This window comes from Mytilus trossulus, chromosome 9 (genome assembly GCF_036588685.1).
Source record: "Mytilus trossulus isolate FHL-02 chromosome 9, PNRI_Mtr1.1.1.hap1, whole genome shotgun sequence".
Lineage (NCBI taxonomy): Eukaryota > Metazoa > Mollusca > Bivalvia > Mytilida > Mytilidae > Mytilus > Mytilus trossulus.
In genome coordinates, this window is record NC_086381.1 from 24,455,925 (window position 1) to 24,471,835 (window position 15,911).

At 32.4% G+C, this 15,911-nt stretch overlaps 1 protein-coding gene across 1 annotated transcript in view; it reads right to left on the minus strand.

Moving 5' to 3' along the window:
• Positions 1–15,902, minus strand: part of LOC134685357 (importin-7-like) — a 43,155-nt gene extending 27,253 nt beyond the window's left edge. The window contains exons 1-10 of the mRNA XM_063545052.1: positions 15,703–15,902; positions 13,673–13,754; positions 9,741–9,897; positions 7,828–7,986; positions 7,298–7,454; positions 6,019–6,108; positions 5,078–5,172; positions 3,636–3,706; positions 599–701; positions 21–66 (exon numbers count right to left, since the gene is read on the minus strand). Of these exons, the coding sequence (XP_063401122.1) occupies positions 21–66; positions 599–701; positions 3,636–3,706; positions 5,078–5,172; positions 6,019–6,108; positions 7,298–7,454; positions 7,828–7,986; positions 9,741–9,897; positions 13,673–13,754; positions 15,703–15,786 (1,044 nt within the window). The 5' untranslated portion in view covers positions 15,787–15,902. The remainder of the gene's footprint in view (positions 1–20; positions 67–598; positions 702–3,635; positions 3,707–5,077; positions 5,173–6,018; positions 6,109–7,297; positions 7,455–7,827; positions 7,987–9,740; positions 9,898–13,672; positions 13,755–15,702) is intronic.
• Positions 15,903–15,911: the final 9 nt, after the last annotated feature.

Sequence of the window (15,911 nt, forward strand, 5' to 3'; positions counted from 1 at the left end):
AATGTGACGTATAGACATACCTGGAAATGAGGCTTCATGTATTTCCACGAAAATGCATGGCTGACTCTGAAAATAAGAAACAATCATTAGATCTCCTATAATATATTGTATGAAAGTGAAGATTATGAAATAATTTGTAAAAGGTATCATTTTACATAGGAAAAGAATTTGTTTTCCCCAACTAACATAGCAAATGTCTGGTATTAATAACTACTGGTCTATGTCAAAATACAAAATTATTGAAAAGTTATAGATATTTATCCTTTTTGTTTTGTTTTACACTTCTTCATTTTGTTAATGACTGTTTTGTTTCATGCTTAGTATTGGTATCTTGTACATGTATAACAGGTAAAACTATGTTTCTTATTTTTTATTTTTTTAAACAATGTATTTATAGATTGTCCCAGTGAAATATAAATGTATTGTGTAGGGTCAAGACCTTGACCTTTGACCAAAATATCTATGTTCTTTCTCTATATAATAGCCTTTCATACCAACTAACTAACTAACTCCCTACTTGTGAATCCAACATTGTAAACACATACTTTGAAAGTCTTTGGCAGTTATTTTTCATCAATCTTTACTTAAATATATTTACCCTTGGTTTAAATAATTGAGAACTTGTTGCATTACTCTAGGTGCTACATATATCTTTTGTCTGTACTGGTCCAATACTTTAAATAAAACTGCAATTATGCCACCTGCGAGAAGAAAAAAATATTTAAATACACTTAAAGATCATAATTTTTTTGAAAATGAGGTTGAAAAAACTTTACATGAACATATATATCAAAACTTATTACTAAAACAAATACAGGATTTTTTGTATTGACCTGAAATCCTGTGTTTAAACAAGTTGTGGGTTGTCACAACTGCAATTCTACATTATAATAAGTTACAATGGTTGAACTACAGAGGTGGTTAATGTACCTGACAATATACCCACATCTTTGACAACTAAAGTAAACTGTACAAAGATGTCCGCTTGTCAGAAATTTAAAATGCTTAGTCACTATATACGCATGAATATCAACAAGACACTGTCCAATAAACAACATTTTAAACCCATATAATATTAACAATCAGAGCTATTGGTTTTATACTGTATGGAAAAGAGATACTATATGTATCCATATATAATACACACCAAGTCATAATAAAATCTAATCTTATCCCTCTAGACCACAAAATTTACATGTTCCCTACAAAGATGAGAAGTTTTTTTGCAACTGTTTGAAAAGTGTTTATGGGTGTCACAACTGTAATTCTACATTATAATAATTTACAATGGTCGAACTACAGAGGTGGTTAATGTATCTGACAATATACCCACATCTTTGACAACTAAACTGTACAAAGATGTCCGCTTGTCAGAAATTTAAAATGCTTAGTCACTATATACTCATGAATATAAAAAAGACACTGTCCAATAAACAACATTTTTAAACCCATATAATATTAACAATCAAAGCTATTAGTTTTATACTGCATGGAAAAGAGATACTATATATCACCATCATTGATGGTGATCCGATGGATACATCTGTTGTAGAGTTGTCACTGACTCAGACGTACTTATGAATATAATTATTTTCTGTGACTGTATCTTAGATTAATTTGTAGGATCCTTTATTATAGATAATTTAGCTGATCTGTAACAATAACATCTTCATGCCTTATATATCATGTACTGTAGTACGCCGCTAGATTAAAACTGACATGGAAAGGTAACACATGGCCAGCGAAAGCTTTTTTTGAGAGCCCAGGTGGTCGTGTGGTCTAGCGAGACGGCTGCAGTGCAGGCGATTTGGTGTCACGATATCACAGTAGCATGGGTTCGAATCCCGGCGAGGGAAGAACCAAAAATTTGCGAAAGCAAATTTACAGATCTAACATTGTTGGGTTGATGTTTAGACGAGTTGTATATCCATATATAATACACACAAAGTCATAATAAAATCTAATCTTATCCCTCTAGACCACAAAATTTACATATTCCCTACAAAGATGAAAAGTTTTTTTGCAACTGTTTAAACAAGTTTATGGGTTGTCACAACTGTAATTCTACATTATAATAATTTACAATGGTTGAACTACAGAGGTGGTTAATGTACCTGACAATATACCCACATCTTTGACAACTAAACTGTACAAAGATGTCCGCTTGTCAGAAATTTTTAAGAGAAGTTTGAACTACATGAGATTTATCACTAAGACACTTTTTATAAAACAACTTTATTACATTTATTTTTGTCAATAGTGCTCAAAGTTGGCAGATGTTTTCGATCAATCGTTCAATTATTTGGATACAAACATTACAAAAATATCATAGGGTGGCACAAATTTGAGCAGTATGGAGAGAAAACAGCTGCCTACAGTCTATTAATGAATGCCTTGAAAACCATATTAAAATTTGAATAGAACTGATACCACATCTTCTTATATCTCATTATGTTTTAAAACCTATTTTTCACTAAGGCTATTTGCTTAATACAGAATTGAAAAAGTATTATATATATTTTTACCTATATGAATTCCCATAAAGACATTTATATTTTTTGTATCTCTCAAAACCACTTGATTTGTATATATTAAATACAAAGATAAAAAGATTTATTTTCATTGACACTGAATAGTTGCAGAATATGATATTCAATTATTTTCTCCCCCCCCTCTTTTGTACAGACAAAAATGCAAGTGTTTAAACAAGTTTATGGGTTGTCACAACTGTAATTCTACATTATAATAATTTACAATGGTTGAACTACAGAAGTGGTTAATGTACCTGACAATATACCCACATCTTTGACAATTAAACTGTACAAAGATGTCCGCTTGTCAGAAATTAAATAAAAATCTGATCAACTAATCAACAAAAAGTTGCTGGTTTAAATATAAAGAATTTAGATTGATTGATTGTTCATGTTTTAATGCATTTTTTAGTGCCACTTATGGGCTATTTTGTGGCGGCCAGTTTTTATTGGTGGAGGAAGCCTGAGTGACCAGAGAAAACCAGACCTTCGATAGAAAAACTGACAATCCTAGTCATTTTTACATTATACTTATTAATGTTATTAGAAGTTAACCAATGTATACAAGTTGAAGCCCCACCAATCTATTGATTGCATGTCAATCTCAAATACAATGTGTGAGCAGACATTTATACAAACAAAGCTAGATGCAAACCAAACCTTTAATTTTCTGGCATTAAGATAACAGCTTTAACAAAATTCTATTCTCAGTTAGTATTAAACATTCATAATAATTGTCATAAAAGAAAACAATCAAAAATTTGAAACATGCAATCTATGGTTAGTTTGTCACCAATGTGCTTCTATTTCCACTGTACTATTGAACAATGGACAGAAGACACAGGTATTTAATGTTTCTGACAATATACCCACATCTATGACAACAGATCTGTCCACAGACGTCCGCTTGTCAGATTATATTTTATTCTTATCACACTGTATATCAGATTATCTTTTATTCTTATCACACTGTATATAATAAAATCGTTTTATTTCTCTGTAGAGCTTGAGGAATCTATTCTTTTAAACATGTTTGTACTTGTGTAAAAACAAAATTAAGAAAAAAGTGTTTACCAAAGCAGTTACTTCAAATTTAAAGCTTACCTGAAAAGGCTTTCAGATACCATTCAGCAAACGCATTGTATTCTTTGGTCACATTACCAGGACTTCCATACCTATAAGAAGCAACAACTATTATGTACAAGTATCGGAAAAATTTAAAATAAAATAAACACTAGTAAAACTGTATAAATAATCACTACAATTAATTGGTTTAAATTGTCGAACGCAATACTCATAGCAATAAGCATTTTACAAATGATACCAATTCCTTGACAATTTCATGGTGGGATAAATTAGATGTTCCTTCTGCTTCACAAGTCCCTCTTATGTGTAAAATTAGTCTGAATAAAAGCACAACACAACATACTTAGGCCACGGTTTTTTAATTTGTTGGTTTACAGATTTTCTCCATAAAAAGTCAGGTCGGTCTGTTTGGAAAAAAAAGGAAAAAAAATCTTTCTAGACAGAAAAATCTTGAGAGAAAAATATGGATTTAATATGCAAAACAAATATATATTTCACCTTACTAATAATATGTTTGTTATGCTATTTTGTCATCATCTCTTAAACTTTGATTGAAATATTATTGCTCAGCTGTCATACACATCGCACGACATTTTCTAACAATTTCCCGTAAAAAAAGGGGGGGGTGCACGGACAAAGACAATATTAAATCATCATTTCACAAACAAGAAAAACAGATTCGCGTAGCTCTTAATCAATTACAGAAAACTTGGTGAATAATGATCTTCAACCACAAAAACTGATAAAGAAATAATTGTAAAAACATCGTACGAAAATAAGTTTCAATGCCTTTCAACGCACATGTCCATGTAATGGACTTGTCCACTGGAAAAACGAGAATGTGGGGTTAATCTGTTGTCATGCATGCCCGTTGTTTATCCAAATGAACGATATCTTTTACTATTATCTATGAAACAAGAAAATTTCAAATGATTTGTTTATATTCAGTACATTAGCTTGATGTCTTGAACATCCACTTGTCCACATTTAGACCAAGTCTAAATCTATGAAATTATGCATCCTACGGACTGATGACAAATAAGGGAAACAAACTTATTGTGTAATTGGTTTTATACACAGGTTTCGTTCCGCAAAAGTATTTGGGCAAACGACATTTCAAGGTCAGTTATAATTGATTAGTCTATTTTTAGAAACGTAAACTGGAAGTTTTAATTTTTTCACAACATAAAGTATTATCAATTTTGTTAGTAATTAATGCATTTGATTTTATAAAAAAAGTATATTTTAATTATTTTTCAAGACAATGCATTTGTTAGGGTCGGCAGGAATAAAAGAACTAAAAAGTCAATTTTATTTTTATTCTGGAAATCGGCAAAATCGGGTCGGCGGATCCGTAAACCAACAAATTAAAAAATCCTAGCCTTATATATTAAACAGCAGGTAGGTTAATGTATTAAAGCAATCAGTGATGTAGTAAACTAATGCATATCTTTACAAACCTTTCAAACACTCTAGCCAGTATATGAGTTGCCCATTTCTTGACCTTCCACCATGCCAACTCAGGTCGCTCATCTTCATCTATCTGTGTGGTTTCCTGTAATATATTATTGTATATTTAAACTTCATAGAAAGTAGAATTTGATCATATTTCATTAATGCAGGCTGTAGAATTTTAATTCAAAACTCAAGAATCTAGAAATTAGCTTACACATATTAAAGAAAAACAAGATATATATAGATCTTTTCATGATAAATGGCAAGCATGTTATTAAGTTTTTGGGAATAGCAAGCCATGGTACATTTCCCAAACAAATATTAATAAAAATTTCATGAAAAACAAATGCAGCACTTTAATAATTTTTTTATGAATTTTGAGGTAATTTGCATCGACTTGTACATGAAGGGCTCAATTTTACTCAAGACTATATCATGTGCATTCCAGTAATGCGTATGTTGTTGTTAATCATATGTGTTTTTTGTACATGAATCAGGTCATTAGTTTTCTCATTTAAATAGTTTCACATTTGTCATTTTGGAGTCTTTTATATCTGACAATGCAGTATTGGTTTTCTCATTGTTGAAGGCAATACAGTGACCTATATTTGTTAACATCAATGTTCTCCAGTCTCTAATAGAGAGTTGACTCATTAGTGTTACCCCATCTTTTTTTCCCACTTATTTTTTTTAAATTCCTATATAAACACCATCAGCACTACGACAAATCTCTTCACGACAGACAGTTAAGCTACTGTCAAAACGACATTAATATAGCACTGCCTTCAAAGAAAAATGTGTTTTCATCATTTGATGTTTACTATCACCTTGGGGTATGTTTAAGACTATCAAATGTCTTGTAAGCCATGGTTATTTCATTATTTCGCATGGACCATATTTCTGGAATAGCCTTTTATTAACCCAAACTATCTTTTTAGTTAGGTACCTCAGGAACAGGTCTGTCAACAATCTGCCTGATAACTTCCATCCACTGAGTGAAAACTTCTTTTGTTAAAACATCTTGTGGCAAAAAATTCTGCAAAATAATTTAACATTAATAACATAAACTACATTGTATCTAAATTTAATATAAGACAAAACCATATATTAAGAAGACATATCATTGTTAGCAACCAACATTATCATAACAGTACTTTTACCTCCTACTAGCTGCGGAACCGTAGCTCTTAGGTCCTTATGTTATTTTTTGATTATTTGCTGACAATAGAGCTACTGATTTTTCCTATTTCAAAATGTTCGGAATTGCGACCCTTCTTTTCTTGATTCTCGTGATGTCACGACGAGTTTCAATATGGCCGAAAAATATAGGCGGAGAATGTATACAAATGGAAATTATTAGATAAAAGTGTTAAGGAAATGAATATTCAAACATAAACAAGAACATTGTATCATAGAAAAATATCTAACGAAACGAACTATATATATTGATAAGTTTTGCATGGATTATAAACAATATTTTTTTTTAGAAATAAGTGCGACCTGAACCTGGGTCCTAATTCCGAACATTTTGACATAGGAAAAATCCATAGCTCTATGGTCCGCAAATATAAAAAAAAACCCATAAGGTCTTAAAGGACCTAAGAGCTACAGTTCCGCAGCTAACCTCCTACCAAATAATATGATTTAAATACATCATCAGCACTACGACAAATCTCGTCACTTCAGACAGTTAAGCCACTGTCAAAACGACATTAATGCAGCACTGTCTTCATGAAAAATTTGGTTATCATCATTTGATGTTATGCAAACTTAAACAAAAAAAAATAAACAATTATCTTTTTTGGATACCAATAGTTGTTCTTGTTGACACATCCCAAAATAGACCAAGGACAAAGATGTGAAGAAATACATGATACTGTACTGTCATTAACTCCATCAGCCCAAATCCATTTCAGTGAAACACAACTTGTAATATTATCCACTTTTTAATTTTTTCAATTAACATGTCTCTAAATCATACAAGTAGTTCACATCTTATTATAGAAAACCCCAAATTTCACTTTGAATATTAAAACAATACATGCATGAATTCATGTCCCAATAAGAATTTGTGAAAGTTTGGATGAATTCTGTATAGATGTTTGTTTTTCAAGAGTTTGGGTTAACAAAGTGTGAGGAAGATGCTAACAATGGTACTCCTTAACTGTTGCTTGCTACAGCTTGTCACCATAGATCACAAGAATACGTATTATGATTAATTTTACCTGAATAAAGGCATAATAAATTTTCAGTATCTGTTTTTGTAGTAGGACAGAGGCTTCTGATTGGTCCTGCATCATGAATGAAATCCTCTGGTATATTAATGGTAACATTACTCCCATAGCATCATCGAGTATCTTTCTTTCATCAGGTCTTTTGTATCTAAAACAATAATTTTCTTATTCAATCCATGATCCAGTAAAAGGTTTTCAAAATGCTAATCAAAAACAAAGTTCTACAGTAGTTGCAATATACAGAAATGTTACCTTTTTATTTCATTTTAGTTGCCTTCGGTTATTAATTTGTAGCATTCTTAGCCATGTAGAAATATCATGGGGAAATTCAAATGACAGACTTCTAAATTTAATTATTGAAGTTCAAATTTCAACAAAATACTATAGGATCTTAATTTAGTTGTAGGGTCTCAAGTGGTAACTGGAACATCACATATTTTTATTAGGTCTCACTATATGCACTGCTATTTGACAAATGTTTGATACATATAAAATATCCTACATTACTGCATCTAACTTACTCATAAACTTTAACCATTTGATACAAAGTCATCAAAGCTCCCATCCACTGCATGGGATTTTCTGATTGGATAAAAGTGGCAATCTTCTCTGGTAAAACAGCCCATCTTCCTGGGTAATCACATTTTATGATGTGACTAACAATAACACATAACTGGGACCTATAAATACAAGTTTATAGTATAATATTGTAAACAAAGAAAGTGTTATCTTTCAAGTTTAAACAATCTTCACTGTATATGGCAGCTGTTTGATTATTTGGAATGTTTATTTTATCTTTTAATCTACTCATTCATGCAATGTGACCAACACCCAAGTTTTTTCTTATTTATTGATTATTGACTTTGAGGAATTTTTATTTAAGCTAATGATTTGAGACCAATGAGTCTCAGTGATTTTTCATTCATACATGTAGATCCGACTCTATGTAAAATTGATTTTGACTACAGTGTAACTTATGTGTAGAGACAATGTTACTGTGTAGATCGACACTCTGAGTAAAATTGATTTTGACTACAGTGTAACTTGTGTGTAGAGACAATGTTACTGTGTAGATCGACTCTCTGAGTAAAATTGATTTTGACTACAGTGTAACTTGTGTGTAGAGACAATGTTACTGTGTAGATCAACTCTCTATGTAAAATTGATTTTGACTACAGTGTAACTTGTGTGTAGAGACAATGTTACTGTGTAGATCGACTCTCCGAGTAAAATTGATTTTGACTACAGTGTAACTTGTGTGTAGAGACAATGTTACTGTGTAGATAGACTCTCTATGTAAAATTGATTTTGACTACAGTGTAACTTGTGTGTAGAGACAATGTTACTGTGTAGATCGACTCTCTATGTAAAATTGATTTTGACTACAGTGTAACTTGTGTGTAGAGACAATGTTACTGTGAAGATCGACTCTCTATGTAAAATTGATTTTGACTACAGTGTAACTTGTGTGTAGAGACAATGTTACTGTGTAGATCGACTCTCTATGTAAAATTGATTTTGACTACAGTGTAACTTGTGTGTAGAGACAATGTTACTGTGTAGATCGACTCTCTGAGTAAAATTGATTTTGACTACAGTGTAACTTGTGTGTAGAGACAATGTTACTGTGTAGATCAACTCTCTATGTAAAATTGATTTTGACTACAGTGTAACTTGTGTGTAGAGACAATGTTACTGTGTAGATCGACTCTCTGAGTAAAATTGATTTTGACTACAGTGTAACTTGTGTGTAGAGACAATGTTACTGTGTAGATCGACTCTCAGAGTAAAATTGATTTTGACTACAGTGTAACTTGTGTGTAGAGACAATGTTACTGTGTAGATCGACTCTCAGAGTAAAATTGATTTTGACTACAGTGTAACTTGTGTGTAGAGACAATGTTACTGTGTAGATCGACTCTCAGAGTAAAATTGATTTTGACTACAGTGTAACTTGTGTGTAGAGACAATGTTACTGTGTAGATCGACTCTCAGATTAAAATTGATTTTGACTACAGTGTAACTTGTGTGTAGAGACAATGTTACTGTGTAGATCGACTCTCAGAGTAAAATTGATTTTGACTACAGTGTAACTTGTGTGTAGAGACAATGTTACTGTGTAGATCGACTCTGAGTAAAATTGATTTTGACTACAGTGTAACTTGTGTGTAGAGACAATGTTACTGTGTAGATCGACTCTCAGAGTAAAATTGATTTTGACTACAGTGTAACTTGTGTGTAGAGACAATGTTACTGTGTAGATCGACTCTCTGAGTAAAATTGATTTTGACTACAGTGTAACTTGTGTGTAGAGACAATGTTACTGTGTAGATAGACTCTCTATATAAAATTGTTATTGACTACAGTGTAACTTGTGTGTAGAGACAATGTTACTGTGTTTTTATGTTTGATTGATTCTCTAATTTAATTTTACCTGATTGGTCCAGCAGCATGTATGATGGCCTCTATGACATTATCTCTGATTTGTTGACGATCTTGTTCATGAACACTAAAAGGCACAGGATCTCCTGGGTTCTCTACTTCCTTTTCCTGCCAGGACTGGGTCAACACATTTTTCAGGTAAATGGCACCTAATGATGAACATATGCAGAATGTAGCACAATAAAGATGACCAACAAACAAGAAGTTTAACCATTGTAATTCTTTTAATTTTAAACTAAATTTTTTTTAGAAATTAAGTTTGGATTAAATTTTGAATTTCAATGCAATAATATGCTTGGCGAAAGCATAGAAGAGTCCCAAGTAGACTATTCAGCTGGCTTTGAAACCCGCTGAAGGTTTAACAAATAGTAGTGTGGATGAAATCTTAATATATACATGCATACTGGTACATCATGCAGGGTTTCAGCTAGGATTTTGAGGGCTTTAGTCACTTTTGCGCGTGATAAAAATCAGCCTTTTTTTTATAATAGCAAGGGGTCTAGGATGTGTATCAAACTAGCTATACATATATGTCCAAGTCCTTCAAGGACTATTCTAGGATCTTTGAAGACTTTAGGATTGCTAATGTAGGCAGTTATTGGCAATATTGAATGAATTGACTGATGTGATGAGGCCAAAAAACTAGAGGCTCTAAAGAGCCTGTGTCGCTCACCTTGGTCTATGTTAATATTAAACATTGTACACAGATGGATTCATGACAAAATTGTGTTTTGGTGATGGTGATGTGTTTGTAGATCTTACTTTACTAAACATTTTTGCTGCTTACAATTATCTCTATCTATAACAGTAGTTTCTGTGGAAAATGTTAGTGAAAATCTACAAATTTTGTGAAAATTATTAAAAATTTACTTTGAAGGGCAATAACTCCTTAGGGGGTCAATTGACTATTTTGGTCATGTTGACTTATTTTTAGTTCTTACTTTGCTGTACATTATTGCTGTTTACAGTTTATCCCTATCTATAATAATATTCAAGATAAAAACAAAAAAAACAGCAAAATTTCCTCAAAATTACCAATTCAGGGTCAGCAACCTAACAAACGATGATCCAATTCATCTGAAAATTCCAGGGCAGATAGAGCTTGACCTGATCAACAATTTTACTTCGTGTCAGATTTACTCTTAATGCTTTGGTTTTTGAGTTATAAGCCAAAAACTGCATTTTACCCCTATGTTCTATTTTTAGACGTGGCGGCCATCTTGGTTGGTTGGCCGGGTCATCGGACACAATTTTTAAACTAGATACCCCAATGATGATTGTCGCCAAGTTTCAATTAATTTGGCCGCATAGTTTCAGAGGAGAAGATTTTTCTAAAAGATTACTAAGATTTACGAAAAATGGTTAAAAATTTACTATAAAGGGCAATAACTCCTAAAGTGGTCAACTGACCATTTTGGTCACGTTGACTTATTTGTAGATCTTACTTTGCTGAACATTATTGCTGTTTACAGTTTATCTCTGTCTGAAATAATATTCAAGATAATAACCAAAAACAACAAAATTTCCTTAAAATTACCAATTCAGGGGCAGCAACCTAACAACAGAATGTCAGATTCATCTGAAAATTTCAGGGCAGATAGATCTTAACCTGTTAAACAATTTTACCCCATGTCAGATTTGCTCTAAATGCTTTGGTTTTTGAGTTATAAGCCAAAAACTGCATTTTACCCCTATGTTCTATTTTTAGCCATGGCGGCCATCTTGGTTGGTTGGCGGGGTCACCGGACACAATTTTTAAACTAGATACCCCAATGATGATTATGGCTAAGTTTGGTTAAATTTGGCCCAGTAGTTTCAGAGGAGAAGATTTTTGTAAAAGTTAACGCCGGACGCAGGACGACGACGGACGCCAAGTGATGAGAAAAGCTCACTTGGCCCTTTGGGCCAGGTGAGCTAAAAATATATGTCTGTTTCCTGCTTCCAAGGCCAAAAAATCAGGGTCGGTAGGTAGGGATTTCTTTTTTTTTTTTTTTTTTGCACTTCCTGTCAGATTTGCAGTCTGTTATATGTCATTTTTGGTTAGGGTCCTGTATCTCAAAATGATTTAATCCCTTTAAAGAAGCTTTAATTGAATAATCCTCCAAGTGCTGTCATTTTTAAACTCGCTAATTGTGGCACATTTGTGCTGGGAGCAGCCATTTTTTGTTTGGGCATAGTAAAATACGGATCTGGATCGGAAACGATTTTTTTCCGGACCGGAAACGATTTTTATCCGGATTTGAATAAAAAGATCTAGGGTCGGGGGGTTTGAGTCAGGGTCGGTTGGAAACAGGAAACAAGACATATATTTTTTTTTGGCCTGATAAGATATGAAGATAAGAACAGGGATCTGGTAATATGGTTCACAACTTTACTTCAGTTATTTTCAGGTACACCTCTGATCAACAAAAGTTGGGTGCCTCTATTTTTTAAACCACTGCACAAATGAGCTTGTAACGACTTTTTCATTTCACAATCATTTATATCCTTGAAAATATGTTTAAATATCTATTTGGAATCAATTTATTTAATATTGGATAGAAGGATCTGCATCTATACTTAATGTGACGATTCTAATGACTGTAGACTGTAAATCACGTTTACTTTCGATTTTTAAACAAAATGAAATGAAAACGGGAAGTGACAATTGAATAATAATTTCAGAATAAAACCTGATTCATATACGAACTTATACGCATGCGCAATACATAGAACAGGAAGCACATGTTTGCAAGTGAAAATATTTACGTTTTGAATAAAGTTCATTCTTTTTCATCGAAGTTGTCGAAAGTTTTTGATGAATATTTATATAAAGTATGACGAAAATACGTTAAAATGACGAAACTACGACAAGCAAGCAGCAAATTATGATCGTAAGGGAAATATTGAAATTACAATACAGTTCAAATGTCCGGGAAGATTATCAATTTTGACTTTTTGTTCAAATGACGAAAATACGACAGAATTGTGAGAAATTATTAAAATAAAAAGCTGACTGACTGATTTAACTTAAATAGATTATTATGATGGTCATTTATGAGGTTTTATAATAATAATTAAGGAATTAGTGACCCATCTGATTGGCGATAGGCAGCTTACTTGTCATCACAACTTTTAACACCTTTGGTAAACGTTAATTACCTGAGGGTCATAAACTTGTCAAAAACATATAAAGACAGGTAGAATTCAAGTAATTTGATGTGTAAATATTTTTACACTTTCCAAATTTAAGTCACGAAATTGATATGAAATATTTTCGTCATTTCGAAAACCTTTTCGTAAAATACGATAGTGACGAGCGCTAGCAAAATCACTGGGTACATGTATGGAAGACTTCCACAAATTTGACACTGTATTGTATCGAATAAAGTCAAAACAAGGTTTACATGTGTAAACATTAAACTGTGTCAAATTATATATACAGTGATTAAAAGTGTGTTGACAAACTTAAATGTTGAGTCTTTAGTACATTATGGGAAAAAAGTGGATTTTATTTATATTTGGAATAATGCCAATTTTGATTTAAATTACATTACATTAATACTGCCCTTTGATAAATTTATCTTTGAATATGTATCATCTTGTGAGAAAATAGAAATTTGTATGCTTATAAATGCAATCAATTTTAAATTATATGCTTAGTCATACTTAAAAATATTTTGGTTTGCCCAAACCCTACCCAAAAGAAGAGACAGTGGGTAGGGTAGGTAGGTAGGCAGTTTCTTTTTTTTTGAAAAAGAGAAATGGAAGTGTCAGATGCTTTTTTTTTCATGTTTTTAACAAAATAAAAACAAAAAAAATCTAATCAAGGCAATAACAGATTTTGAGTAGGTAGCTATTTTCTGGGTAGGTAGGGTTAGGACAAACAAAAATGTTCTTGTGTACGGCCTTTGTGCTAATTTAGACCATATTTGTTTATATTACCTGCTTGTCTGACTGGCATATCCAACTGTTCTGTCATTACAACTTGTAACAGCAAGGGAGAGAATCCTATTATCTTGTGAACCTGTATCAATATACATGAATTGTGTTAGGTACATTTTTTAATTATAGCTTGATTGGCATTTGCTTCAATCCAGTGGCAAAAATTTCATACATGTTCAGGACAAGAACAAGGATTTATCTACATGTATGATAGTAAATTTGTAACAAAAAGATTTAAATTCTTTATAATGTTCCAATTTTTGTTTTCTAACTAGCACAAAACTGTAGTTAAATTTAGTGGTCATGCTCTTGCATAAGTTTTGCATAATTAATTTTTGCAGTTTTGCAAAAGTTTTCTGCAAGACCATGACAATCAATTTAACTGGAACTAGTTTTGTACTCATTTCAAAAATAAAAACAGCTGCCACATTCACAGGTGCATTGGAACTTTGAAAAGCTTTAAATATTAAAGATAAATCCAATTTGCATAGTAATTATATGTGAAAATAAGATGTGGTATATATGATTGCCATACGACAAATTTGGGGCAGGCACACACAGAATGTGGCAGGGTTAAATTCTTTTGAAGGTGCCAACCCTTCTACTAACATGGCCCAGTGGTAATAAATGGTTCATTATCGAAATTTTATAAACATTGTGACTAGATATAGGAAGATGTTGTATGAGTGCCAATGAGACAACTCTCCATCCAAATAACAATTTATAAAAGTAAACCATTAAAGGTCAATGTACTGCCTTCAACACGGAGCCTTGGCTCACACTTAACAACAAGCTATACAGGGCCCCAAAATTACTATTTTAAAACCATTCAAATGGGAAAACATCAGTTTAGATCTGATCTATAAAAAAAAACAAGAAACACGTAAACTATAACAGAGGCGGATCTAGCCATTTAAAAAAGGGGGGTTCCCAACCCAAGATCAAGGGGTTTCCAATTATACATGTATGTCCCCATTCAAATGGATTGATCTGCCTATAAAAAGGGTTTCCAACCCCCTCCCCCTGGTCCGCCACTGAATAAAAGTAAAATAAAAAAACAAATGATCTTTTAGTTGGCAATCAAGACAAACACCTTCTGGAACGAAGTTTAATGATAAGTATGCAAACAGGTCATTTAAAAAAATAGTAAAATCTTTAAATGAAAAATAATTTAACCATGCACTGTTCATGTATCTGGGACAAATAGGCTTGAACCTATATTGACTTTCTTCAAAAACTTAGATGGAGAGTTGTCTCATTAGCATGTAGAATGCTAATCTAATCTAATCTGTGCAGTCCCCCATTTGTCTAGTAAGTCAAATGATGGACTGGAGCTGTGCCGGCGGGGATTAATTTCCCTGGTACCGCCATGGAAGCCAGATTGGTTCAGGCCAGATGAACAAAAAGCAAATGGCAACCCCCCCCTTTTTTTTATTCATTGCTTTATTATTATTTTTATTTTTTTATACTTTATACTCGCTTGTATATTCTTTGGTTACCTTACAAAATTACTCTTTTTCTTGCGCCCACCGGAAACGTTGAGTATTGATCAAGTTTGACAGATCAACGTATAATGAAGATGTAGTAGATGTATACCACATCTTATTATATACATTTTATATTGGATTAATTGCCAGCATTGGAACAAATTGACTAGCATTCCACACAACAGGAACAATTATTTTAAAACATTTTAATTGGGATAAAAATTTATGCTTGAAAGACGTCTGAATTTGATATCATATCTTAAGGAAATTAAAAATAATAATTTCCTCGTTTAGTGATATCATGTCTTAAATATCTAATGAGTAATCATTTAAGAAAATTATTCAAACTTATTATTTATTAAATCAATCAAGCCAATAAATTCTCAAACACTTCTATTTACATTTTAGTATATTTTCTTCTTTATTTAAAATAATGTCGATTTCAATCACTGGTTCAACCATATTCTTTAAAATGACTCAAAACTGTCAAAGCGCACATGTTGTCGGCCATTTTGGAAAACGTGTCTTGCTTTTTTTTCTCACCTCGTGAAGCTGTTTCTCTGCTTGTTCTCTATTATTTATGTCCATTGTGGCCCGAAGGGCTTCTACAATGCTGTTGACTTCCATTGTATATGCTAAGGCGTGTTTTAGTTATTAAAATGGAGTTAAATTGGTCTTCTTCTGGACCAAACCAAGGTTCATGCCGGTGATCGCGCCAAGAAAGGACATCGATGACGTAAAAATTCCAAATG